We start from the raw sequence: 24,579 nt of genomic DNA on the forward strand, positions 1-24,579 counted from the left end.
GTGTTTTCAAAAACTTTATTCTATCCTAAATTAATAAAAAACCTTAATAGATGTATTGCTATGTGAGGTCAACAGAGAGCAATCCTTGTAATTGTGGGCCAAGGGACTAATATTAAGAGATGCTCAAAATATAAACGTCCCTCATTGTAATAAGTCTAAATCAACTGAAGCTTTGTTATGTGTTTGTGTCCTTGCACTTGTAATTTAGGTCAGTGTGTTGTGTCCTTCACTATGAGACAAAAGTTAGTGTGCCACCTTATGGACACTGTTGGTATAAATGTGGCACAAGAGCAGTGGAAAAGGGAAAAGAGCATGAGAGAGAAAAAATAAATAAATAAAAAAGACCCAAGAGGCATATTTCACCTTTATAAATTAAAGTTTTTTTCCTTTTAACTGTCCTTATCTCTGTGTCATTACAAAGAATAAATATTAGGCACAACACACACACCATGCTCTACTATTGATTTGACATTTTAGGCGCACAATCAGGAAAATAACAGCAGTAACCTCATCACCCAGGAACAAGAGCTCACCCTTGCTCCTTTGTTTGAGGGTAATTCACATAGTATAGTAAGTAGTCCATCTGACAAGTTTTGTGCCATGTAAAACAGCATTTTCAAAAACAATCAGGTCCAGCACCATCTCTCTATTGCTTTAATCATATACACTTAGACACTGCAACAATTGAATGACAAAACCGCCATGGGAGGGATACAATGCATGTATACAAGCGCAAACAAACCATTATCGGTCCTTTTTTGGTACATCATATTGAAGTAGCCCTTCTTGTCCACTTCTGGTGATGTTGTGACTATAGTAACACATCCAAACAGCACTAGAAAGTGCACTAAACACTGCTCAATGAACACACACTCCAGGCTTGGTTCTCTGTGCTACATATGGAAAGACGACATAACCCAACAATGGAAAGATAACACCAAACCCCCCCAGTAACAATGTCAGTCACTACTTCCAATGTTGAGCACCTGTCCAACAGTGTTAATTGGTTAATTTCAGTTACAATTACAACATTTGTGACCATAAACATTTTGGGAAAAGAGGTTTCAGCTGTCCAACAGGTTTACTATGAATATAAAAATAAAACATTTGGAAAGCAGATGTTAGCCTCTATTCAAACTATGAAAGAGCAAATGCAGCAACCACCCTGGCCAATAGATTTTCTGCTGGACTACACAAAGATACACACTGTCACACATACAAACATACATGCACATATTTTCTTCCAATGTGTAAAAACAAAGGATTGAACACAGCTAGTCTATAGATAGTGTAGATAAATCTACTGCGTAAGGTGGACGTTTTTCAAATATGAGTTTTCCATTAGCAATCTGTCTAAATTCGGTAGAGATTTATACATCTTTTACTGCTTCTATACATTTTTAATAAACAGACATGGCTTAAATCACTTGATTAACAGGCCTAAAATACCATCTCATGTGCATGTTTACAAAATACATTTTATTTACGTAAAAAAAAAAATGCAAATGAAATCAAACTAGGTGAATGCTCTTTAAAGTGTCACTGTACGGTTTAGTTGCTTGGAGAAAAGAACAATGGGACACAGCAGTCATCCACCTGGGATGTTCTAAGTACAAATAAAAGAACTATTAAATTAATTAACCATTAGGGATACGTAACATTGATGGGTGACTGTTGCAAAGAGGGAAATTTACATTCTGAAGCCCCACTTCAAAAATCAAATTTAGTGACTGTAGTCTGGTCTTAGTGCACAGTAAAAAGTACCCCTGAGTTCTAGGACAGGGTAGATGCTTTATCATTTGAAGCACCTTTAGGGGGTGGCTACATGTTGGGGGGTCTTCAAAGCTCTTTAGGGAATGGTTGGGTAAAATGCAGTCCTGGGATAACAGAGAGAGGGGAAATCTGAGCTAAGAAGCTATATTTAAAGAACATGGTGCAATGGATAAGGCTCTGGTTTACAATGTCATGGTCGTCCTTGGTCTCACTCCCCCGGCTGCAATCAATCTTTCATACAGAAATGTATTTGTAAGTGGCTAAGACCTCGAGTGGCTTCATCACCAGGTTCTTGGGCCGGGGATTTTCTGATTGCACGTTAACAGTGATTCTATGTTTGTACATCTCCATCCTACGGTGTAGGAATTTCCTGTCCATACAGTTTGATCTCTGGACGGCCCTGACCCCATCCCTCCCCTTGTCGATTTGAAATTACACTGCTTGGTTCATGGGTCCACAGGCTCAGTAACATGAGCTCTTGCATCACGGCCTCTCTCTCCCACACAGCAGAAAGTAGCTGTGTTGAGGGCTTTCAGATATTAATCAATGGGTATTTTGTCTTCTACTTCCAATGGGGTGTACTCAGTGGGCTCCTCACCCTTCCCGAGCTCCTGCAGCTGCTGTCGCCTCTGAACTTCTGCCTTCAGATTCTCCAGATCCTTTTGGCTGAAAAAGCAAAACAAAGGGATAAGGACTGGACTCGCTAACACTTTCTAAAAAAAACAACAACAAAAAAAAACTGACATTTACAACCCTAATTCAAAAGAAGGTGGGAGGATGCTTAAAATGCAAACAAAAATCGAATGCACTGATTTGCAAATCTCATCAACCCATATTTTATTCACGATAGAACATAAACAACATATCAGATGTTGAAACTAAGACATTTTACTTGATGGCAGCAACACATCTCAAAAAAGTTGGAACAGGGGCAATAAAATGCTGGAAAAGTAACTGTCACAAATCAAAAGCAAATGGAGGAACATTTAAAAACTAATTAGGTTAATTGGCTTGGTAACATCACTGGGTATTAAAGGAGCATTTCAGAGAGGCACAGCCTCTCGAATGTAAAGACGGGCAGAGCTTCACCAATCTGCAGAAAACTACACCTAAAAATTGTGAAACAAATTCAGAAAATTTTTATTCAATGTAAAATTGCCAAGACTTTGAAGATCTCACCATCTACAGTATACAATATCATTAAAAGATTCAGAGAATCAAGAGGAATCTCTGTGCACAAGGGACAAGGGCTAAGGTGATAACTGGATGTGCATGATCTTTGGGCCTTCAGATGGCACTGCATTAAAACAGGCATGATTCTCTACTGGACATCACTGCATGGGCTCAGAAACACTTCCAGAAATCACTGTCTGTGAACACAGCTCATCCTGTAATCCACAAATGTCAAGTTAAAGCTGTATCATGCACAGAAGAAGCCATATGTGAACATAATCCAAAAACGCCACAGTGTTCTCTGGGCCAAAGCTCATTTAAAATGGTTTGAGGTAAAATGGACAACTGGTCTGTGGTCAGATGAATCAAAACTTGAAATTTGTTTTGGAAACTATGGACATTGTATCCGGGATACTAAAGAGAAGAGGGACCAACCAGCCTGTTATCAGGGACAGTTCAAAAGGCTGTATCTCTGATTGGGGGGTACATTAATGCCTATGATGTGGGCAGCTTACGCATCTGGAAAGGAATCATCAATGAGCAACATGTGCTCTAAAACCTCTATGTACCAGACATCCAGACAATGTCTCTTTCAGGGAAGGCCTTGCATATTTTAGACCATGCCAAACCACATATTGCATCCTTCATAACAGCATGGCTTCGAAAGAGAGTCCATTGCTGAACTGGCCTTTTTTGAGATGTGTTACTGCCATCAAATCAGCTAGTTTCTCCAAAATTATTTATATACAGTAAACAGGCCATATACATGTCTTAATTAATTGTTAAAATGAGCTCAAGCACCGACTGAATACCTCCTCCTGGCTATATGCCAAAGTATCATTTTGCAAGACACTAAACTGTAGATGCCCCTGATGTGTGCTTAGTTGGCGCTTTGGATAACAGCACCTCTTAAATGATTAATTAATTGTAATGAAATCATCCTTCCCGGTTCTACCTGAGAGGTATGAAGATGATGCCGTTTATGATATTAAGCTGCTCCAGGACACTGGCCATGCTCGGGGCAGTAAACTGGAAACAAAAATGTCAAGATAAAATATCAGCACTAAAGTTTGTAGCAAAACAAATGTAGGCACAAAAAAGGAAAAAATAAATAAATCAGGCCTGACAGAGAGCCATCACCTTGAGGGGCATGATGCTGGCATTAGAGCCATTCTTGTAGATCTCATTCATGGTTCTCTGAAGAGCCACAGCCTGCTGGGTGAGATACTTCAGATACTCTGAGCTCTCTTTGGTTTTCTCATGTGCCTCACCCATCTGAGAGCAGTAAAAAAATATATATATATATATATATATATATATAATTAAGATATCACATCATCATAACTAATCAAGCTAACAGCAGCTCACAGCAGTGCAGTTATGCAGGGTTCACCTGGTTCTTGTAAATGGTGTAGCCCTCTTTCTCATGCTGTAGTGCAGAGCGGAATTCAGCCTTGCTCTCGTAAACCCTAGCTACCAAATGATGACTGTAAAAACAAAAACATTGTGTAAATCATCATGGTGTCAGTATTATTCCTATTATATGCATATGGGTGATGAATCTCTCCTCACCTGAGGGCTACTTTGAGAGACCGGGCCCCGTGGTACTTTGTGTTGATGGTCAAAGCATTCTCCAGGAATCTCAGAGACAAATCATACTCCATCACTCCATGCAGCACCAGCCCAATGTTGCTCTGTGCAAGGAAAGCCAAAGACAAGTATAGCCAATACGTTTAAATCTGTTTGAGAGCACCAGAATGTCTCTTTTCAGTGGAAAATTTTGATTGATCTTAGTTAATCAGCAGTAATGCAATGTTACATTCTGTGTGCAAATGGTTTGTGTAAATCTAAATTCACCACTGCACTTACATCTAGGAGTGCCATCTCTGGGTGGTCCTCTCCGCAAACCAACAACATGAGGTAACGGCCACGATAAAGCAGCCTCAGGGCAGTTGACAGCTGGCCATTTGCAAAGCAGTACAGAGCCAAGTGCATCTGAGAAGTGAAAGGAATTATATGTATAGGTTAAAAGGTTAAAGGGATATTATATAGTTTCAGTATGATCCGATGTCCTCCTATATTTAAAAGCGTTAACCTACATATTCTTGGATTGTATTGGGGTGCTCGATGCCAAGGACTCTTTCACTCATCAAAACAGCCTTTTGTTGGTTACTGAGAGCCTGTGGGTAAATTTACAATTGTCATTCAGTACCACTAAATAAATAGTACACTTTGTAAACATTTAAATAATTCTTGCCCACCTCTGCGTGGTCTCCCATGATGTAATTAAGGCGTGCCAGCAGGCGCAGGCAGGCACAGATCTCTACATGCATAGCCCCATACACATTGTTGAAGAGGTTAAGAGCCTCATTGATCAACTCACACCCCTCCTTCAGAAAACCTGGAAATTAAATAGAAGAGCAGTCAAATCAAATGATCAATACAGACCAATTTTAAAAATGCTTATTTATATTTAGGTTCCGTTTCATTGATTCCATCTGTTGAAATTAGGAAACAAGCCTCACCTTGCTGCACTTTGGCCTGTCCACTCTGGAAGAAGTGAAAGGCATCTGAGGCTTTGGGGTTTACATGCTTCACAACAGGGAAAATGTTTAGGATGTCCTCCTCTGTGAAGGCTGGCTTGTGACGGCTGTCAAAGTTGTACTCCTTTATAAGAATCTACAAGGCAAACAAAACCGGTCATTTGTATAAAAGCAGAGGAGGTACAACAGACTTATGGGGGGGTGGTCCGTGTTTACTAAACAAGTGTTACCTGGATGCCAGTTTTAATCGAAATTTCTCTGAGCAGAGTGATCTTCTGAAAGCCGTATTTCTCCACCACCTGGTCTACACTTTCACTAAACAATGTAACAGGACATTTGTCAACAGTAATTTAGCAAAAGTGCAAGAGGCAACTTATCATTCTAGCTTTAACATTATGCATTACTCACCACTGTAAGTGAAAGTGATAGTAGCTCTGGGCCTCAGAGGCAATGTTCTTCCACAGCTCAATGGGCGTCAGGCTGGCCCACGCTGTGTTGTCTCCACCTCCAGGGACCCTGTTGCGACGTTTGCGGCTTTTACGGCGTGACACCAGCTCGTCAGGAGGCAGGTGGGCGACGGCGTCGGGGAAGGAGCTCAGGAAGCAGTTCAGAAAATGGCTTACAGCAGCAGAAAGGGCAGACAACTCCACGCACTACATAATGAGGCCAAATGTGAAAATATTGAATTATGCAGGGTTGCCTTTTAAAGAATTTAGAATGGATGTCAAATGGTACCAACCTGGAGATATGTCTTAAAGATATGTTTTGCACATCTGGTGATCAACTCACAAATCCCTATTCTCTAAGGTAGAGAACAAAATAAATGTTAGTATGAATAAACACAAAGTGTCAGATGGTGACTGTCTGAACGGACTTACATAGATGTGCTCCAGCTGGGTTTTCGCAGGGGTCTTTTCCACAAACTCCAGAACAGTGCCCAAATACCGCACATTGATGCCTCTCTGATGAAGGGCTTCTGTTAGTGTGGCTCCATCCATAGGTAGAGTGCTGTGGTCCAAACAGTCTTTAATCTGATTATTCAACAAAGACACACATCACCACTTTAAAGTCAGAATTCAACCCACAATGACCTGGCTCTGGGGGTGTATATATGACACTGACCAATGATGGGATCTGGCAGGACACCAAGAAGGCAGCAGCATCTTTAAGCAGCTGCTTCTGTTTCTGTACATCATCTGCATGGTCCTCTGGGAAACGCACTCCTGTTTGAAAAGAGACACTCAAACAACTTTTCTGACAATTTTTCTCACATTAAGTGTCATTGAATCTCACTTATTAACAAGGTAATTTGCAGCTAAATATACTAAAATGACCACAAGCAAGTAAGAAATTAGACAGATAAAGATTCAACTCCTCATTTAAATTAATTGGTTTATATTGCATTTACCATTTATACACTCTACAGCTGTCAAGCTTTCTCACACTCTATACAGGATGTGTCATCTTTGTCATGTTCACCTGGGGAAAAGATGTCAGGGTTGAAGCGAATGTCAAAAGATGTGTTGCTGATAGAGCCAACTGCTTTGCAAGCATTGAGCACAACCTCTCGGCTTTTAGGGTCTGTTTATGGCACATATAAAAAAAATAAATAAATGTTAAACATAATAATGACCGTGTATATCAACATTTCCAATAAGCAAGACGTGCTACAATAATCTGAGGCCATTTTGTGTTACTACATAATATGACAAAATGTACCATTGAACTTGAGGTTGGGTTAACTTTTGTAGACAACATGGACAAGTAATGATATTAAAGCTTTCTGTAAAGATGGCCATGGGCAAGTATTTAAAATTGGTTATAACTGACTACAAACACTACAGATTTAGTCTGTGTTTGAAAAGAAAAATATTGTGAATTAATTATCAACTATCCCGCACATGAAGGATAGAGATTTTTATTTTTTATTTTTTGCATTCATGGACTTATCAATTTATTAATTTAATGGGTCAAGTTCCACAAAAGGCATAGGTTGTTTGGGGACACTTCACCACCACATGCTAAGGACTGAACAGGGACAGTTAGTCTGTTGTAGAGAAGTCACTAAAATCCATTGCTTGGTAATATAATTCTCTAAAGCATACACATACACACTCTGATCAAAGAGGAGTAGTATTTTGCCAAAACATTTGCTCTTTAACAGACAATTGTAAACACTAAGGCATTTAATTATGCACCAGAGTAACTCTCCCTGCAGCATCCTGGCCCTGATTTTTACACCTACCAATACCAGATCCGTCTTCGGCAACTAAGGTCTCCGCCAGCTCTTTGGCCTGAGCTAATCCTGGAATACTTTCTTCAAACTCCTTACCCTCCAATGGGTTCTTGCATTCCCCATTCTGGGTAGCTGCAGGGTCTTGAGGCCCATTTGTGGTGGGCTCTGAGGAGTTTCCTTCACCGTCAGTTGCGGCCTTTGAAGCAGCAGAGGTGCTGCTGTCTGTCTGGCTTGTGCAGTCTGTAGAGACCTCTGTTGCATCAGTAGAGTCTGAAGTAGTGCTCTGTGTCTGGGCTGTATCAGTACTGCTCTCTGTAGGAGTTTCTGAGGTTTCTGTTATGGCAGGTGTATCAGTTTTGTTAGAGTCCTTGTTTGCTTTCTGTTGCATGAGCTGTAATGCTGCCATCTTCATGAAGAGAAGATATCTGGAGAGGAAACGAACCAGTGGTTAAAAAGATGTAGAAATTCTCTCCATGTGAAAAATACTGTTACGAAGAACAGACATCTACCTGTGTTCAACAAAGGCCTCAATGAGCTCTTGGCGTAAACAAGCCAGGCGGTGGCGATGCTTGCGAGGGAATCCATGGCGGTGACTCTCTGGAGGCAGCTCCTCCCCATTCACAGGCAGGAAGTTGAGGTCAGGAGGAAAAGTGCGAAGAAGGTCCAGAATATAGTGCCTGCCGTCATTTCCAATGATGCCTTTACACTCGACAGAGGAGCACAGTTCCACTACGTCGTTTTTCTCATTCAGCACCCTATGCCTCTGGATCTAAAATTTACATCCAGTATATGTCACATTAACTTGGAGAGACAGAGAATCTGACCATACACAACCCCTGTGGTGGTGTCTCAACATGAACAGAAACTAACCTGGATTACCCTCATGTTAAATGATCATTTGATTAGGGATAACAGTTGCAATACTAACCTTTAGTGGCCTGCTGGTTTTCTCCAGCAGCTCCAGATATTTGCTGTGGGACACAACCGTTTTTCCAAAGTCAATGGAGCCATAGATGACGCTCTGCTCTTGCTCACGCTCCAGGATCCCTGGAATGATGGACTGGGCAGTAACACGGTAGCCTCTGTAGTCCACCACTACCGTTCCTAGAGTGTAGAGACCTTCCACATCCACTGCCCCGTAAGCTCGTACTCCATTCAAGTCATTGGTGGGTGCAGCATGAGCGGCAGCATCTCCACCCAGCTCACGATAGTGGTCCCGCACATCAAAGCCAAGGCTGAAGAAGATGTTGTTCCAGATGAACATCTGCATACGCGTTTCCTCACCAGGGTTAATAGCCATGACATTTCCATCAATTACTGCCATGGCGCCTCGAGTGGCAGCTGCTGCAAAGTCACTGTGGACCTGTAGAAGACAAAAAAATAAATAAAAATTCTGAAATTTGCAACTCATTGCCTGTCAATGGAGTGAGTACGCAGTTGATTAAATGTTTGCTATGAAAATGTTGCTGCAGGGCTAACTGGCAGAACCGGGAAGCTTTAGCAGTACCTTGAATATGGCCCTTTCCCTCAGTAGCCGCTCAGGGAGGTTCTTTCGGGGCAGCTCTCTGGTGGTCTGCAACTCCTCATTCCAATCTCTCGTCTGGATATGCATCATTACATCCATATAGTTAACACTGGGAAAAAAAATTACTTTACTTTTCTGGCTGATGTTCTGTTGTGTTCAGCTGGGCCTACCTGTCCAGGAATGTGCTCCTCATAACCCAGGCGGGAGGTGTAAGCATCCTCCGCTCGAACACAGTCCATGGCATGGTCTACCTGCGGAGCAGTCCAGCTGTACACCTGAAAAGGTGTAGCTATCCTCTCAAATGGGTGTCTCTGGACCCTGTAGAAAAAAAAACACAGGACAACAGGAAAGAAAAGTCACCACTTGTGTGAGCTCTTTTAAAACAGTTCAGAAAGATGAAGTAGAGAAGGAAGAGATTTGCTCCTGTTGTGAACAGTTCATATGTTGCCAAAATTACAGCAGATGAAATAATCACATAGTCCCAGCAATATTCTTTTGACAATTTTCCCCCCATTTATTTTGTTATTGCGCCTCCTGGCTAAAAAAATGTTTTCCCAAAGTAAATAAACTTTAGAGTGAGTGCAGAAAAAAGTAATCCAAAGTGGAATGTACCAGTAGCGAAGAATGGAAGGTTTTGTGAAGGCAATTCTAAGCAGAAAATAGGTATCCATAATCAGGAGAGACATGTATTACAAGCAGTGCTTTTAGGTGCACTTCAGTAACCAGGTTACAGTTGCAAATTCATGTAATGAGAAAAACAGATTTCTGTAATTGGGGTAGGGGATTATGTGAACCTGATTTCTCTCAGGATGCTGATTTCTCTGCCATGTATACAGATAACTAGGGTTATCTGCAGCAGTGAAGGGCTGAATGAGGGAGAAAGCAACAGAGCGATGCCGCCCTGTTTTTAAAACCATAGTCTGCACAAAGTCTGACTGAAAATAAATAGTTTTTCTCCCTTTTTAAAAAAATAAAGTCAGCCAGATTGTACTGTGTATGACTTGACGGTCTGTACTCTCTCCGACAAATCAGGTAACTCGACTGCTGCATGTATGTGGATTGGAAGTAAGTGCTAAATGCATATAAACCCCATTTACTGATTATGTGGGAAAGCTATTTTCTCTAAGGAACTTTGTTACTTTGGGTGCATGTAAACACAGTACAGGTCATTCAGTTTAAACTGAAATTGACTACTAACGGGAGAAAAATTACAATGACATTAAAACAAAGTTAAGCGTTAACCTTTTTTTCTGCAGGGCAGTGAAGTTCTTCTTAAAGGCGGGGCTGATCTGGCTCAGCAGCTCCACCAGAGAGTGGCTCAGGAAACTGGGATTGGCTGGTTTGGGGTTGAAGGTGTAGGTAGTAGATCTGCAATACACACAATCATTATTAGAACCTTAAGTCTGCCTAATTAGAGTGAAAAGCCTACCAACTAAACAGGCCTGGTACATTCCCTCCTAACAGCACAGTATGGTATTTTTACCATTTCTACTTCATGGTGTCATACTACACTTCATTAACTCATTGCTATTTTTTTTATTGTTAAAATTAAAAACTCATCTGAAACTGAACAGACTATCTGCTTGTCTCCCAATCAGTCCTCAGCTTAAAGAAAGTACAGCTATGTGTGATGTATGCATGTTCTATTTAAATGAAACTATCTACTAGAAAAACGTCAAAAAAAAAAAAAAGTGTCAAACTGTCTGGTGTAAGTTCAACATAATTTTACTCACAGTAGCACTTCTTGCACTTCTGATGAATTGATTACGGCTTGACTGGTGTATAACCATTTCATTTAAGCTGAACTGAACACTACATTACTCTGCAGAAAAGTGCCACTGCCACATGCTCCACATAAAATTTGAGCTTATTGAGACTAAGAGTTCACTCCAGTCAGGCCACAGAGCTGTAAGGGGGAAATAACACTAAAAAGTTGACTGACTGGTTGAGGTAGAAGCCGCGGGTAGAGGCAGTAACACTGACATGACGCTCCTCCACCGTCACGATGTAAAGGTACATGAGATCACCGTGCATCTTCCTGTTTCCAGGTGGGGGGTTCCAGCCACTCATGGTCAGGACCTTCAGACACTGCATAGGCTGCTGGGGAGTTAAACATCGGAATAATGAACATAAATGCACAATATTTTGTTTACCAAATATCACTCTGTCCTCTACAAATTTCCTGAGCACCCTCAGGTCTGCTGTATCCTGTGTAACAGGGAGCAACTATTAATTTGCCACCTACAGGTGCTACATGGGACATAAAACAAAAGGCAGCCATAGTTACAGTCTTCTAACACTAGCAGCTAATGACAGCAGCTGACTTTAGCAGAAAGTAAAAACAACAGGGACCGGTGTGATAGACTGGGGAGTAAATGAAGAGGACACGTCAAAATCAATTAGAGTAACATGTCAAATAAAAGATCACAATCCCAGTAGTTAGTTTGCAATTTTACATAGTGTTTAAACTATTCAGTTTGTCACTCTTCTTAATAAAGCAGTTTGATGATGACTAAGCATTGTCAGTAAACCAATACCTGCCTGAAACTACAACATCAGGGAAAGCAACGGAACAATAGATGACAACATGGAACTGTATGCATACAAATCCTGCTGTAGAATGCAGACTTTCACCAAACAGATGCATTGTCTTCAGTTTACTTTAATTCACATGGGTTTGGGCCTCAGCACCATTAAGTGCCAGACCTACAGGTAATTATATTTCTATCATTTTTATGCTTAGTAGCGTTGTAGGTAATGTCTGCTTGTTTTGCTGCTTTTTTCTACATATGTAGGTTTTAAAGCTTATTAGAGGTTTTACAGGTCTGCAGTATTCTGATTTTCCCTTCACTAGCGAATATATATATATATATACTGCACTAAATACACTAAATACTAAATACACTAAATAAAAATATATATATATACATACACATTTTTTTTTTTTTTTTTTTATTCGCTAGTGAAGGGAAAACCTGTTAACTTTATATATGCAACAACATCTCACTTAACAGTATCTAATAAGACTCAATACACCTCCTTGGTGGAGGTCTTTAAGTATGAATTGATATTTTATAATTTGTGTCTGCATTATGCTACCTATGAATGCTCGATTTTAAGCTACTTGCAATTTATGGTAAAGTGAATGTCATCAGTGTGAACGTTGCATTAGCATATAGAGATGTTGGCCAAAGGGGTAATTTAACTTAAAAAAAAAATAAATAAATTTAACTTCTATTTGCTAACCTATTGCTCTTTTAGGTTGGCATGTTTGTCACTGTGGTGGTTTGCTAAGTTGAACTTGTTGCCTTCTTTGATTTGCACCAGTTTGAAAGATCTTTTAGAGACGGGCTTTGCGTTGTCCGTCATCTCACCCAGTCTGCCGGTTCCATAAACAAATAAAGCCATGCTCTGCTTTGTGTACGATCAGAAAAATGTCTTATGCTTGCAGTTATTTTAGTCCTTTAACATGACAGCTGCCTGCCTGTAGTGTGCACATGATAGGCATGCCCACAATGCCAGAAACAGGCAGTGGAAACAGTGCTGCAGAGAAACACACTGCCTCCCTGTCCCACATCCACACAACTTAAAAAACAAAAATGTGCCGATTAACGTAGTGTCATTCCTGAACCGATACTTATAAAATGTGTTTTGGCACAGGCTATTTCAATACCTTTTTAGTATTGATATACTGTGCAACACTATGTCAGCTTGGTATGTCATGGCCCTTAGGCCTCACCTCCTCCTCACCTTCCAGTCCTTGTTCTGTGGCTGGAGGGGCACTAGGGGCCGTTCCTTGCTGCCAGGAAGGATGTGCTCTGGAGGGGTGCAGTCGATCTGCTCCAGCTCATTGCCCTTTTTCCTTCTCTTTCCACTATCTGCAGTTACAATAGAGGAAGAAAGGTAACTTCTCAGTGCAGGGTGTTCAAGTCAGACATTTCATAATACTTACACATAATACAATTATAAATTGCATCCCCAAGAAAATGGAGAGGTGCAAGGAAGATTACAAGCAACTTAATTTTTTAAAGAAACCATTAAGTTAAGCAGCAAGTCATTAAGGTTTCAAGTGCAAAATAAGTTTTTAAATCCATAAGTGATAAAGCCTGAAAGAGGATGTTTGAAGATCACTAATCAACAGTTAGTGACACTTATGACTGCATAACAAATAGCTAGTGCTTTAAACATGGTTTTCCACTGGCTGAAGGCAATAATGTGTTTTATGTCTGAAATGTCCTACCTCCGAGGTCTCCATCAGTGAAAATACTGAGGAAGGAGAGGGAGTTGCAGTCCACTCCATTGTAGGCATCGGAGGGGTCCAGGCTTTTCAGCAGGTCTCTGATGTGACGCACATGGATACGAGCTTCACGGACTGTGTAGGGCTCTAAAGAAACATCAACCCAAAAAGAAAAGAAACCAAAAGGCTACATATAGTAAGCAGTGAGTTGTTTCAGATCAGGCTAATAAACACTCGTAAGAAACTTTGACTCAGTGCAGTTTAGCTGTTGCCACCAGCTACATACTGTAAAACCTTGTAATGCAGGCTATTGTGCCAGAATGGAGATCGAAGGGTAAATCATTAAACCATACGTGTTTTTTTTAATAAATATTTATTACTACAGCCATCACTTTCATGCTGACACATGGAATTTGCTATAGTTGATTAGTAATGATTATCAGGTTTGTCAGGTTGCACCTTTCAACGCTGCTTGACCTCAACCCCTTAATTAATGGCATGTTAGTTTTACTTTCCTGGATGGTCCCCACAAGAAAAAATGCAACACTAGATGCTTTATTATATCTGCTGTGGTGTCTAACACACGGACTGATACAGCTTTATGTGCCTCTTAAATAGTGATATTTTTATATTTCATATTTGATATTTAGTACAATACAGACTGATGAAGCCTGGCAAATATTATCTTGCTGAGCTAACCATCAAGTATGCTACAGTATGAATTCATTTCTCTCAAATTGCTAATAGATGTCTGACTGACCTTCTACCACTTTAAGAAGAGAACCCTCCTGGAGGCCCTCGATTGACTTAAGCTCAGCAAAATTGTCCAGCACGTTTCCGTCCAGCTGCAGAGAGAAGCAGGTGCGGTGGCAGGTATCCTCACGATCCATCAACACCTGATGGATTTCCTGTACCATTTCCTGGGGAGACACCTAATGGACAGGTTTGAAAAAGGGAGATCAAATTGTGTAGACAGGACCTGTTTGATACATCACCTTCTTAGGTCTAACTTTAATGGCCTTTTATTTTTCAGTGTAAAGGAAAACATTTGCTTACATACAGAACAGTGCCGCTTATGCTTACAGGGCAGTGTAAAGCTTGATTTATACTTTTGTGTTGAATCTGTGCCCTAGGTCCTGCATATGGCTTAGATTTAATGGACCCCATACAGAGCCGTAGACCGATATGCACCTTCCCATAAATGTAACTACTCGTCACAAAGTTAAATTTATATAACCTCAAAAACTGTGATGGGTCCAATCTGTTTTGCCTTAGTCAGTTCATTGGTGGTATGGACAACCTCCTCCGATAAGGCAGCAATTTTGTTTTTAACGCTGGATGCCCTTCCTAACACAACCCTCCCCAATTTCTACCAGGCTTAGACCGGCACTGCACAGCTAGCGATGGGAATGGGCCGTTAGGGGTTCAGTGTCTAGTGAAGACACCCAACATGGCGCTACAAAAGGAGATAATGCTTACCTGCAGGTCAAACAGCTCTGTTCCAGGTGCCTGGATCTTAACAGTGAAGCCTGTGTCCTGAATCACTATCACCTCCTGTTCGTTAGACTCTTCTTCTCCATCTGCCTCACAATTACCATCCTGTTTAGATTCTGCCTCCTCCATGTGCTCATGAGCCCCGTCACCATTCACCATGGCTGTATCAGCACTGTGCGCTGCAATAAAAGGAATGCACAGGTTACCAGTGCACAGTGGGACATTCAAATCCAGAAATGGAGACATTCATATTTCCTTACAGTAGATTTATGACGAATCATCTTTTAAGTTACTGGCCAATTACCATTTTTCACAGTTCTAGTCTCGTAGACCTGTATGTGTGGCCAACTGGTGAATCAAAAGCACTTTTCAGACATGCAGTGGAATTCTGACATTATCCTGACTTATTTTTAGGACTGGGTGCATATGTGAATGAAAACATTCAGGTAAAACACTGCCGACATTATAAGGATCGTTTCCTTCGAGCCCCCTATTGCCATGTCCGTACTATGCCTGTGAGCTCGTGCATGCAGCACTGCTTTTCGCAGAATCATTTGTAGGATTTAAAGTGATCAATCGGGGCATGTTAATGATGTTTGCATCACTCAACTGCTGTCGTAATTGAGTGATTGAGCCTTTTTGTTTTTTATTATTAATTGCGCAGCTCAGATGTGCTGTAAACAAAACACTGTTTCCCAAATGTAAAAATTGATATCACATTGCGCTTCCTGTGCACCCTGATCGTGCATGGAAATTGAGGGGATTTTCATACTGGGACGAGCTCCCGCTATGAGTTGCATGCCTGAAAGCCCAGTCCGCCTGAATTCTCCTAACGGTGTCCAGAGTTCATGTTCAATACAGGCTGAAGTCCAACACTTACTCTCTTGACTTTAGTTTTAAGCCATTACCAACTTCTACGGATTTATGGTTTCAATGCTTAACTACGTTTACCTGTTTGTTGCTCTGTCTGTCTGCTGTACAAGGAGCCGAAACTATCCAGCTGGGTTTTTAAGAGCTTTTCCCCCAAAATGAAAATAGCTGCTCACTGAGGTTGGATGTTGCTATCAGAACAATGAGTAAACAGCTAAAACAGTACAAGAAGGGGAGCTGCAGATTTAGGTGATTATCTGTTCCATAACTACACAGTCTTCACATTGCCATGCCATACGTCAACCACCAGCTCAGACAGATGCAATTTGTCAATTTCATCAAATCAATGCAATATGAGTGACTGTAAAAACTGAAGAACTGACTTTCCTACCACATGCAAAGAGATGATGCCAGGCAGCCAGGTGACAAACATGCCACACAGGCCACAGGCTGAATTAATCTACCAATAACCTTGGGTAAAATTTCATGAATGGGTGACAAGAGTCAACAAAGCTAAACTACACTGTGCCAATGCTGTGGTTACTACATTTAAAAGACAACTTAATGCAAAGTAAACAGAATGAAGGCGTAATGATTTCACTACATCAATGATCAACTGCACTGAGATTATCTGTCAAAGTGCAAATTCTTTTAAAAGCTGACGCCACAACACACAAATGATTCTATCACAAATCTGGCATTAAGTAACCAGCTGATCTAGAAATAAAGTACCACATTCCCAACTATGTTGCAACCCTGGATTAATTTTATCCAAGAGGACTTGATGGATTGAACACAGAAGCTTTAAACATTCACTTGTATAGCAATTTGACTGATGTAATAACAGCACATCAGCCAGTAACCCATTCTGGTGGGAGGACAGATAGACATATAGACATATTTTCAGCTTTATAAAAACCACATTATGAAAAAAATGTAAGCTAATGACTGAAGGGTCCACTGTTGCATTAGTAATTTCATGTATTCATGATGCATCATCTGTTTCTCCCTTTTTAGAGTAGCTTACATTTATAAAAAGAATTCAAAGATATGAATAAAAATGATGATCTCTGGTAAATTATTTCAAAGTGGCTACGCAGGACTGTGGATGTCTGACAACTGTGTTCTCTCACTGGGACAATGACTGCCAGCCACTGTGTCCTTGCTTACTGTCAAGGGTAACACAGCGTCAGGGTTACTCAGGAGAAGCAGCCAGAGGGAGGGGCGGGGCTTCACAACTGGACAACGACCCCGGGTGGGATAGGGTGGAGGAGCTGGAGCAACAGGCCACGCTCTGAATAACAAACACAAGAGCTTCAGAGCAGACATTTCAGTTAATGTCACAAAGCAGGAGAGAATGAGGGCTCTATGTTTGTGTTTTCAGTATCAGGACAGAAATTTTTTGTTTCTCATCAGTTCTCTGAGAGCTATAAACAGTGTTGTATGTGAGGCAAGTTGGAAGTATTTAAAACAGCCAATATGATCTCAAGCAGTGGGGCTAAACTCATTCGTTCATCTAAAAAATTCAATCAAATTATAGCATCTTTTAGTCAGGAAAATAGAATAATGAATTAACAACTTATTGTTAGTGTCAGCCCTTAACTCTGTTGTTTTTTGAATAACTTTGGATCTCTTCTTTTTTTTTTTTTTTTTTTTTAAATCAAGATAAACAAAGATGTCAAACTGGGTTCTTATCAATATTAAGCAACATTTTAAAGACTACACCAATTGATTAAAAAATGTTTGATATGAAACATGAAACCCAAATATCATTTCTTCAGAGCAGGCAGTTTGTATCAAATTACATTTAAACTATTAGGACAAAGGGTGAAAGGGGTGTTACACGAGTAAGAACTAGTTTATAGCCAGTAGCATTCAACCTATGACAAAGTGCCAGAAGAACTGTGAGTGATGAGGAAATCTAGCCAGTCTGTGCGTTATAAATCTGACTTATTTAGTCCAACAGAAACCGAGGAAAGTTCAGTAGGAATAGAGGAGTGAAGAGACTGGTGATGCCTCATTAATGTATGAAGATGTAGCATACATTTGGTTTCATGTTGAAAAGAGATTTAGTAATCAAACATAAAACTGTTACTAAAATGATAAAACATGTAATTTTGTGTGTGTGAAGGTAACAATCTGATGTTTTCATTAAACAATATTAGAAGCCCTGAGTTTCTGAGGGCAAATTGTAATGTAAAAGATGTTATGTAACATGCGTTTAGGAATATATCTAAAGTATACACGAGTGGGTAGGGTTGAGGGAAAGGATGTGTCAGCATCGGCATATTACATCTGAATAACAGTATTCAGTATATAATATTAGTAAAACTACAAACAGGATTAACAGTTTAACCTGTACATGACTTAACACTATCAAGTAATGGAGAGAATATTTTTCTGCCCACACACTCATGGCTTGACAATAGTAATCAAGAAAAACTAGAAAAAGCATTTCCAAAAATAAAATGCACTGTGAATGCTTCAGCACTAAAAGGATTTTACAAGCAAAGCTGAACTGTTTTTGCTGAAAGGGTTGAAATGTTTGCTTTTGCTGAAAGCTGAACTATTTAAAAAAAAAAGGAAAAAAAAAGAGCTGAACATTTTGCTTTTGCTAAAATAGATGAGACATAGAATAAAAATGGAAAAAACTTTTAAACAGTAGAAAATAAGAAGAATTGAAGGTTTACTGTTTTACCTCGAGTAACCGTAACATGAAATAGTAGCATACACATCCTGTAAACTTAATGCTGAAGTATTCACAGTATATAAACTAACTGTTCATGTATAATCCTTGCTCAGATGATGCTAACAGATGAGCTACCTTAGCCCACATCTCGTTAACAAGAAATTTAGAGCAACAGTCTGCAAACACTCCAATCTGCAGCCTTTGACATGGGGACGCTGCCTGCTGCCATGAAAACATTAACCAGTCAGACAACCCTGAAATCAACATCAACAACAGCAGTCTCTCTGTAATGTTTGCTGCACAAAAAAGTGGCAGCCTCGTGGTGGACAGACTGAGTCATCCATCTAATCAGCATTTTAAGCTACAAAGACTGAACAGAGCTGAGGCTGACATCAATGTAATCACTTAATATTAAACAGACAACAATTTCACAACAAAAACATCTATTGAGAGCAAATAAATCCGTCTTAAAATATTTTATCACACAATTATGTGGCAACACACAGAGTTGTATGTATTAACAACAGTTGGATAATTGATCGGCTTAAGGCATTTTTTGCTTCCAAATGCCACACAAGGACAGTGACTTTTGGAATTAGTCACGTCTTCAAACCCATAGGAGCATTAAGCCCCTACAGAGCCATAAAAAATAAAAACATTGACCCTCTGATATACTAGTATTAACCACTGAATGTAGTGAGTGAATGTTTGAGTTTCACACCAAAACCCCCTCAATACTCCAGAATATCCTACAGTATGTGTCTAAAGGCCTTTTTTGTCCTATGAATGCCATCCCCACCCAAAAATCACCTTTTGCACTAAATATACACTCCCTCCATTTTTCACAATTGCCAGTATGCAGATTCAGGACAAATGTGCTTGACCTTATCTGATTATTAATTATTATTATTTGATTAAGAATTAACCAAATTAATTGATTTTTGTCACATCAGTCCAAAACAAGTTCAAAAATATTTACCAGGCTTTTTTCCATGTTCTTTAGAGATGGGTGGGGTGGTACTGAAGCTCCAAAGCTTGTTTTATTTTAATGAAGCAAACTGTTTTGATACACTATTAGAGATTGTATCAAACTTAAAAAAAATTAATCATGTGGCTGATGAAATCACAAGGTTCAAATGTCCCTGGTTCTTATGAAATCCTTAGTGACTTTGTGGCTGACTTAGTGGGGTAACAACTATAATAAAACTATTACAATATATTCCCAACTTACACAAAATGGTATAAACAAAGTTCATAAATATTATTATTCAAATTATGACTCATGAACACATCAACCATGACAATATTTCAAATTTAATAACACACTTAAGACAAAACTTTTAAACAGCCCCATGTGGTGCCTTAGTCCCTGTCTTTAATTTTGAGAAGCCACCAGATGTCGCTGTACTTTGAAGCTTCAAAGCTTCCGATCAATTTTGGGCACAAATAGAGTAAAATCTATAAAGATTTGAAAGGCTTTACCCGCTCATCACCGATGTTTTCACAAAGTTTAATCACGAGGTTTTGATTAATGGTTTACTTCTTAAAAAAGAAGCTCTTCATAGAGATGACTTCATTCACAGCGAAACACCAGTTTCCACATAAGATCCTAGAGTCAGATTAGAAACACTTCTCTCCTTTTCTGCTACAAGGTTGAGTGAACTGTTATTTTTCAAGGACAGCCACTGTCCTTTCCTCCAAACCATTGCAGCAATTCAATTTCAACTCATGTTCAGGAGGTGCTGGGGCTTTTATCCTCCCTCCAATGTTCATGAGCTCTTACAATCTGCTTCCCTATATATTTATTTATTGCTGCATTAGTGACAACCCAGGGCCAACATGGCCAAATATACTATTCTTAAAAAAATACAAATATGGTGCGATTGTGCTACAATTTTGAATCACTTCACATTCTAGTGGTAATACGCAGAGGTACGCAGCCACTGACACAGAAGAATTAATTGACGCTCTCACCTGTGTATTCCCACTAAATTATTATCGGCAGAGACAATCCAAGGTCCCACATGTGACACACAGTCAGGTTGCAGTGACTTCAGTGCTTTAACTACTACAAGTTGTGCAACGTTATCTTCACCGGCCGACAGTCCTCACCTCAGGATAATCTGCCTCCACCGACAACAGTCTGCTGGTCCAAAAAAGTTTTCTATGTGAGGATACTCACCAGCTTACGCGGCTGTTCATGTATTATTAGCGTAACCTTCCCTCTCACCGTGCTTGCACAGTCATGACTTTTTCCTACAATTACCAGCTTCCGCTTCCAGGTCGAGGAGGAATATTCGATTTAAGTTTCCTCGGCGGGGAGGAGGTGGGGCCGCTTTAGAGGGTTACCACTGGCAGGCAGACGAATTACTAACCGACTCCTCTTTACGTGTACTAAATACCAGCTTTTCGGTGCGTCAATACATTGTTTATACAGGTTCTCGGTAAAAAAAAAAAAACTTGAATGAAATGCCCCCTTGTACTTAACCCCCCTATTTTAATGCTGGTAGTACGCAGCTCCAGTGAAGGTGACCTTCAGTCCTGACATGCTGTTACCGAACATGTGCGTCAATACGACTTTGGCCAACTCAAGCTGCTGCATAGTGTTATCTTAACAAATCATGTGCTACATAGCCGGGCTGCTCTGTACTAGAAAAACACCAGTCGGTGCGTCTGGTCTTCTTTTAAGCATGGAAAGACTTACCCGATATTAACCAGAGCGGCTGCTTGCTAGTTAGCTACGCACTGAATGAAGAGGCTACTGTTAGCATGCAGGCTAAGTTGTTTAGGTTAGCCTGCATGCAGTATCAGGTTTGGTTATATTACTTATTAGTAGTTGCGGAGTGCGAATCCATAAAAAAAATATTATTCTGGGTTGGCTGTTAACTTACTAGTTGCAATAGTCTAGTCGTAACATATCTATTTAACATCAAGCACCCAATTAACAGAAACAGCTAGGCGCAAGGTGGACTGTCAACTCGGAGAGGCTGCCAAAGAGGTGGTTGGGAGGAGGCTTAGAGCTAGATCACAAAGACCAGCAACTTGGCTCTAAGGACTTTCATATAACAAACCTTGGAGGTAAATGTCATAAGGTCTTGTTGATGTTATTTTACTAAACCAATTATTCCACATAGATGCTGGCTACAGATGTACTCAACTGCATGTATGATGATAGGTATAGATCTCTGTTTTATGTATGTCAAGTATTGTAACAGCACATATAGTCACATAGTCTCACCACAACCGCAGGAGTCCTTCAGACGTGTCTTGGTAGCTTCGTTGCTGTCCTGGGCTCCATCTCCGGCTTCATCCGCAAGATCAACGGGATTACAATCAGGCAATGACGCCGGGATGTCATCTGTCTTGCTCACCATGGTCGGCAGTAAGTGTAAGCAACAGAAATCCCCCAGCAGCTTTGCTTCAATAAGTGAAACTGTAAAAGAAATACAAAAATATCTGCTTTTGCGGCTAACGCAGGCTAGCTGGCTACATGCGAAGGGTACGTGCGTACAAAAACAAGTCTACCGAGGAAGGACAGTGCTGTACATGGTAGTGATCACACGTGGTTTTGTCCTCCCCTCCTCTTGACCTCTTTGCCTTTGCGTTGCTCTTCCCCACCCACTGAGCGTGGCGGTACGGCAAGCCAAGTGTGACAAATGGTTCCTCCAAACTCTTCAGATTATATGGACAGTTTAAATTTTATCCTGCGCAGGTTAATAAAACGATATAATGTCTGCGTGGAAAGACAAGTCAGAACTGTATCTCACATATAGATTTTACTCAGTTGGCTGACCTTTGGCAGAGTGACCTTTTATCAGCTCCTTTGAGAGTTGTAATCTCCACAGACAGAGCTGCAGTTCACTAACATGAATGCAGCACTTCTCTACAAAAAACTTTAACTATGGCCGTATTAACTGCCATGCAGCTCAGTTCTTCCTCTCATTATGTATTGTGTATAGTTTTACTGTGAAGCATTGACTTGCCCCAGTTTTTTTTTTTTGTGGGGATATGTTAAAATCCATTACTTGGGGAATATACAACATAAAACCACAACACAGAGTTCACCTTCAAGACAGGGCCTAACCTCAAGGCTCTTACCATTTTAGTGCAACTCTTACTGAATTAGTACATCACTGTTGACACAGAAAGCCTAACAATGTTATGGTTTGGTTGCTGGACTAATTTACAGTAGTTTAAGCAGGTTCTGCTTAAGCACTTATGAATGTCTGTTTACACATTAATCAATGTGTCAGTCAAACTGACCCAGCTCCAGTATATTTTAATTGTAACATTTTGAGAGCAAAGTCCATGCCTCTGATACCATGACAAAAGATACACTTTGCCATCTTTCACTACTACTGTGACCCTTACATGGCCTTACATCAAGTAATAATAAGGCATGATTTTAAGGCACTTATATAGTATTATATAGTGGTGCATACTCCAAACTGTGCCATTAACTGGCACAGCTACCTATAATGCTTTGTTAGCATCTTATTTCAAAAACACTTGACACATCACAGTGGGATAAGCACATGTGTAAATTGTGTCACAGGCTTATCAGAGCAACCATAAGAATATTTTAACAATAAAAGTAAAGCCCAATTGTTTGGTAACATAGGAATTCATACAAGAGATTATTTGTTATCATTTCCTCCACCGCTGCCAGGTGAATAGAAATGATGTAATTCTGTCAAACAGTAATACTGGTATAGTTTTGTCTCCTCATGAAGCACCTTGTTATTCAAGCCTCATTCAGAGCGCTGACGCCTCACACAAGGTTCCCAGTTCAAATCCCTGGCCAGCTGCAGCCTTTCTGTGTAGAGTTTGCATGTTCTCCCTGTGCTTGTGTGAGGTCCTTCTGGGTACTCCTGTTTCCTTCCACAGTCCAGAGAAATGCATGTTAGGTTATTGGTGACTCTAATATGCCTGTAGGTGTGGATGTTAGTGTGAATGGTATGTCTGTGTATAGCTCTTTGTGTCTGTCTTGAGATAGACTGGTGACCTGTCCGATATGTACCCTACTTCTCACCCAATGATAGTTGGGATATGCTCCACCCTACCTGCAACCCTAAAAAGGATATGTGGTTACGGAAAATGGATGGATAGAATGGATGGAGACTTATACAGTCTTAATGCCAATACTAATATCTAAGCACAGTGTAAATCACAGATCCAAATTTTCAATATACTGGCAACAAAATAAACTGCTCTCTCTCAAAAAATGGCTTTCCCTTGATTTTTTTCATTTCCAAAATAATTTTTCTTTAGCTAACAAAGTACCCTATTGACTTTAAAACACCATACAAACATAATAAAGTAGAAATTTCAGATGATGCAGATAACATTGTGAGGAATGTTGAAGATCTAAACCTAAAACTGAAATGCAGAGAAGATTATGCTCAGCTGAAGGTTTTTTCAGAAGAATACAAAACTGTTACCTTCTGTGATTTTATAGCACTACACTTTTCGTATCTGACTTATTCTCACTCAATGACTGTCAATGAATGTAAAAGAGAATAAATTATAAACTGATCTAATTTTTCATAATGTTTAACACTGAATGACCTAATTTTTCTGCAAAACCTGTTTTGCATAAAATGTAATCTGATGTTTCACTAGTTCACACTGATCAGGCTAAACATTATGACCACCTGTGCAAATTGATGCACTCCATTTTAGTGTGAGAAAGGTGATAATTCTACTGTTTACTATTAAGGTCAAAGGTGGTAGTGGAGTCTTACTGGAGTGCATTATAGGGGTGGTTCTAATGATTTGACCGCCCTATTTAGAATAAGAGAGGTGCATTAAATTGCACAGGTGGTCATAATGTTGTGTCTGATCTGTGTAGATACATAATGTAAATACAGGTTATCCCAAAGGGGTTCACTTGCTTTTCTCTCTCATAATACGTTTGTTAAAGGTTTCTTCTATGGCCAAAGTGACATAACAGAATCCTCATTATTAATAGATGTGTCTGAGACCAAAATTTTATAATATTTAAAAAAGTTTACTCTGTTTCAATAAGAAGCAGGCAGC

The 24,579-nt window shown here is 40.0% G+C and overlaps 1 protein-coding gene across 8 annotated transcripts; it reads right to left on the minus strand.

The window, feature by feature from the left end:
- Positions 1-349: 349 nt before the first annotated feature.
- cluha (clustered mitochondria (cluA/CLU1) homolog a) lies at positions 350-21,914 on the minus strand. 8 transcript variants are annotated; one of them, XM_067508351.1, is made up of 27 exons: positions 21,779-21,914; positions 14,967-15,160; positions 14,248-14,419; positions 13,491-13,634; positions 13,001-13,128; positions 11,193-11,347; positions 10,493-10,618; positions 9,421-9,568; positions 9,233-9,325; positions 8,654-9,088; positions 8,235-8,494; positions 7,735-8,150; positions 6,969-7,070; positions 6,612-6,712; positions 6,368-6,520; positions 6,229-6,291; positions 5,898-6,142; positions 5,720-5,804; positions 5,472-5,625; positions 5,208-5,347; positions 5,046-5,126; positions 4,816-4,941; positions 4,519-4,640; positions 4,340-4,433; positions 4,087-4,221; positions 3,902-3,975; positions 350-2,439 (listed from the first exon to the last, which is right to left on the minus strand). In XM_067508351.1, the coding sequence occupies exons 1-27, from the start codon at positions 21,912-21,914 to the stop codon at positions 2,313-2,315; spliced, it is 4,209 nt and encodes a 1,402-aa protein (XP_067364452.1). In that variant the 3' UTR covers positions 350-2,312. The 8 variants fall into 8 exon arrangements, with proteins under 8 accessions (XP_067364452.1, XP_067364453.1, XP_067364451.1 ...); XM_067508352.1 differs by having other exon boundaries at positions 7,822-8,150; positions 11,193-11,350; XM_067508350.1 differs by having other exon boundaries at positions 11,193-11,350.
- Positions 21,915-24,579: the final 2,665 nt, after the last annotated feature.

This window comes from Channa argus, chromosome 6 (genome assembly GCF_033026475.1).
Source record: "Channa argus isolate prfri chromosome 6, Channa argus male v1.0, whole genome shotgun sequence".
Lineage (NCBI taxonomy): Eukaryota > Metazoa > Chordata > Actinopteri > Anabantiformes > Channidae > Channa > Channa argus.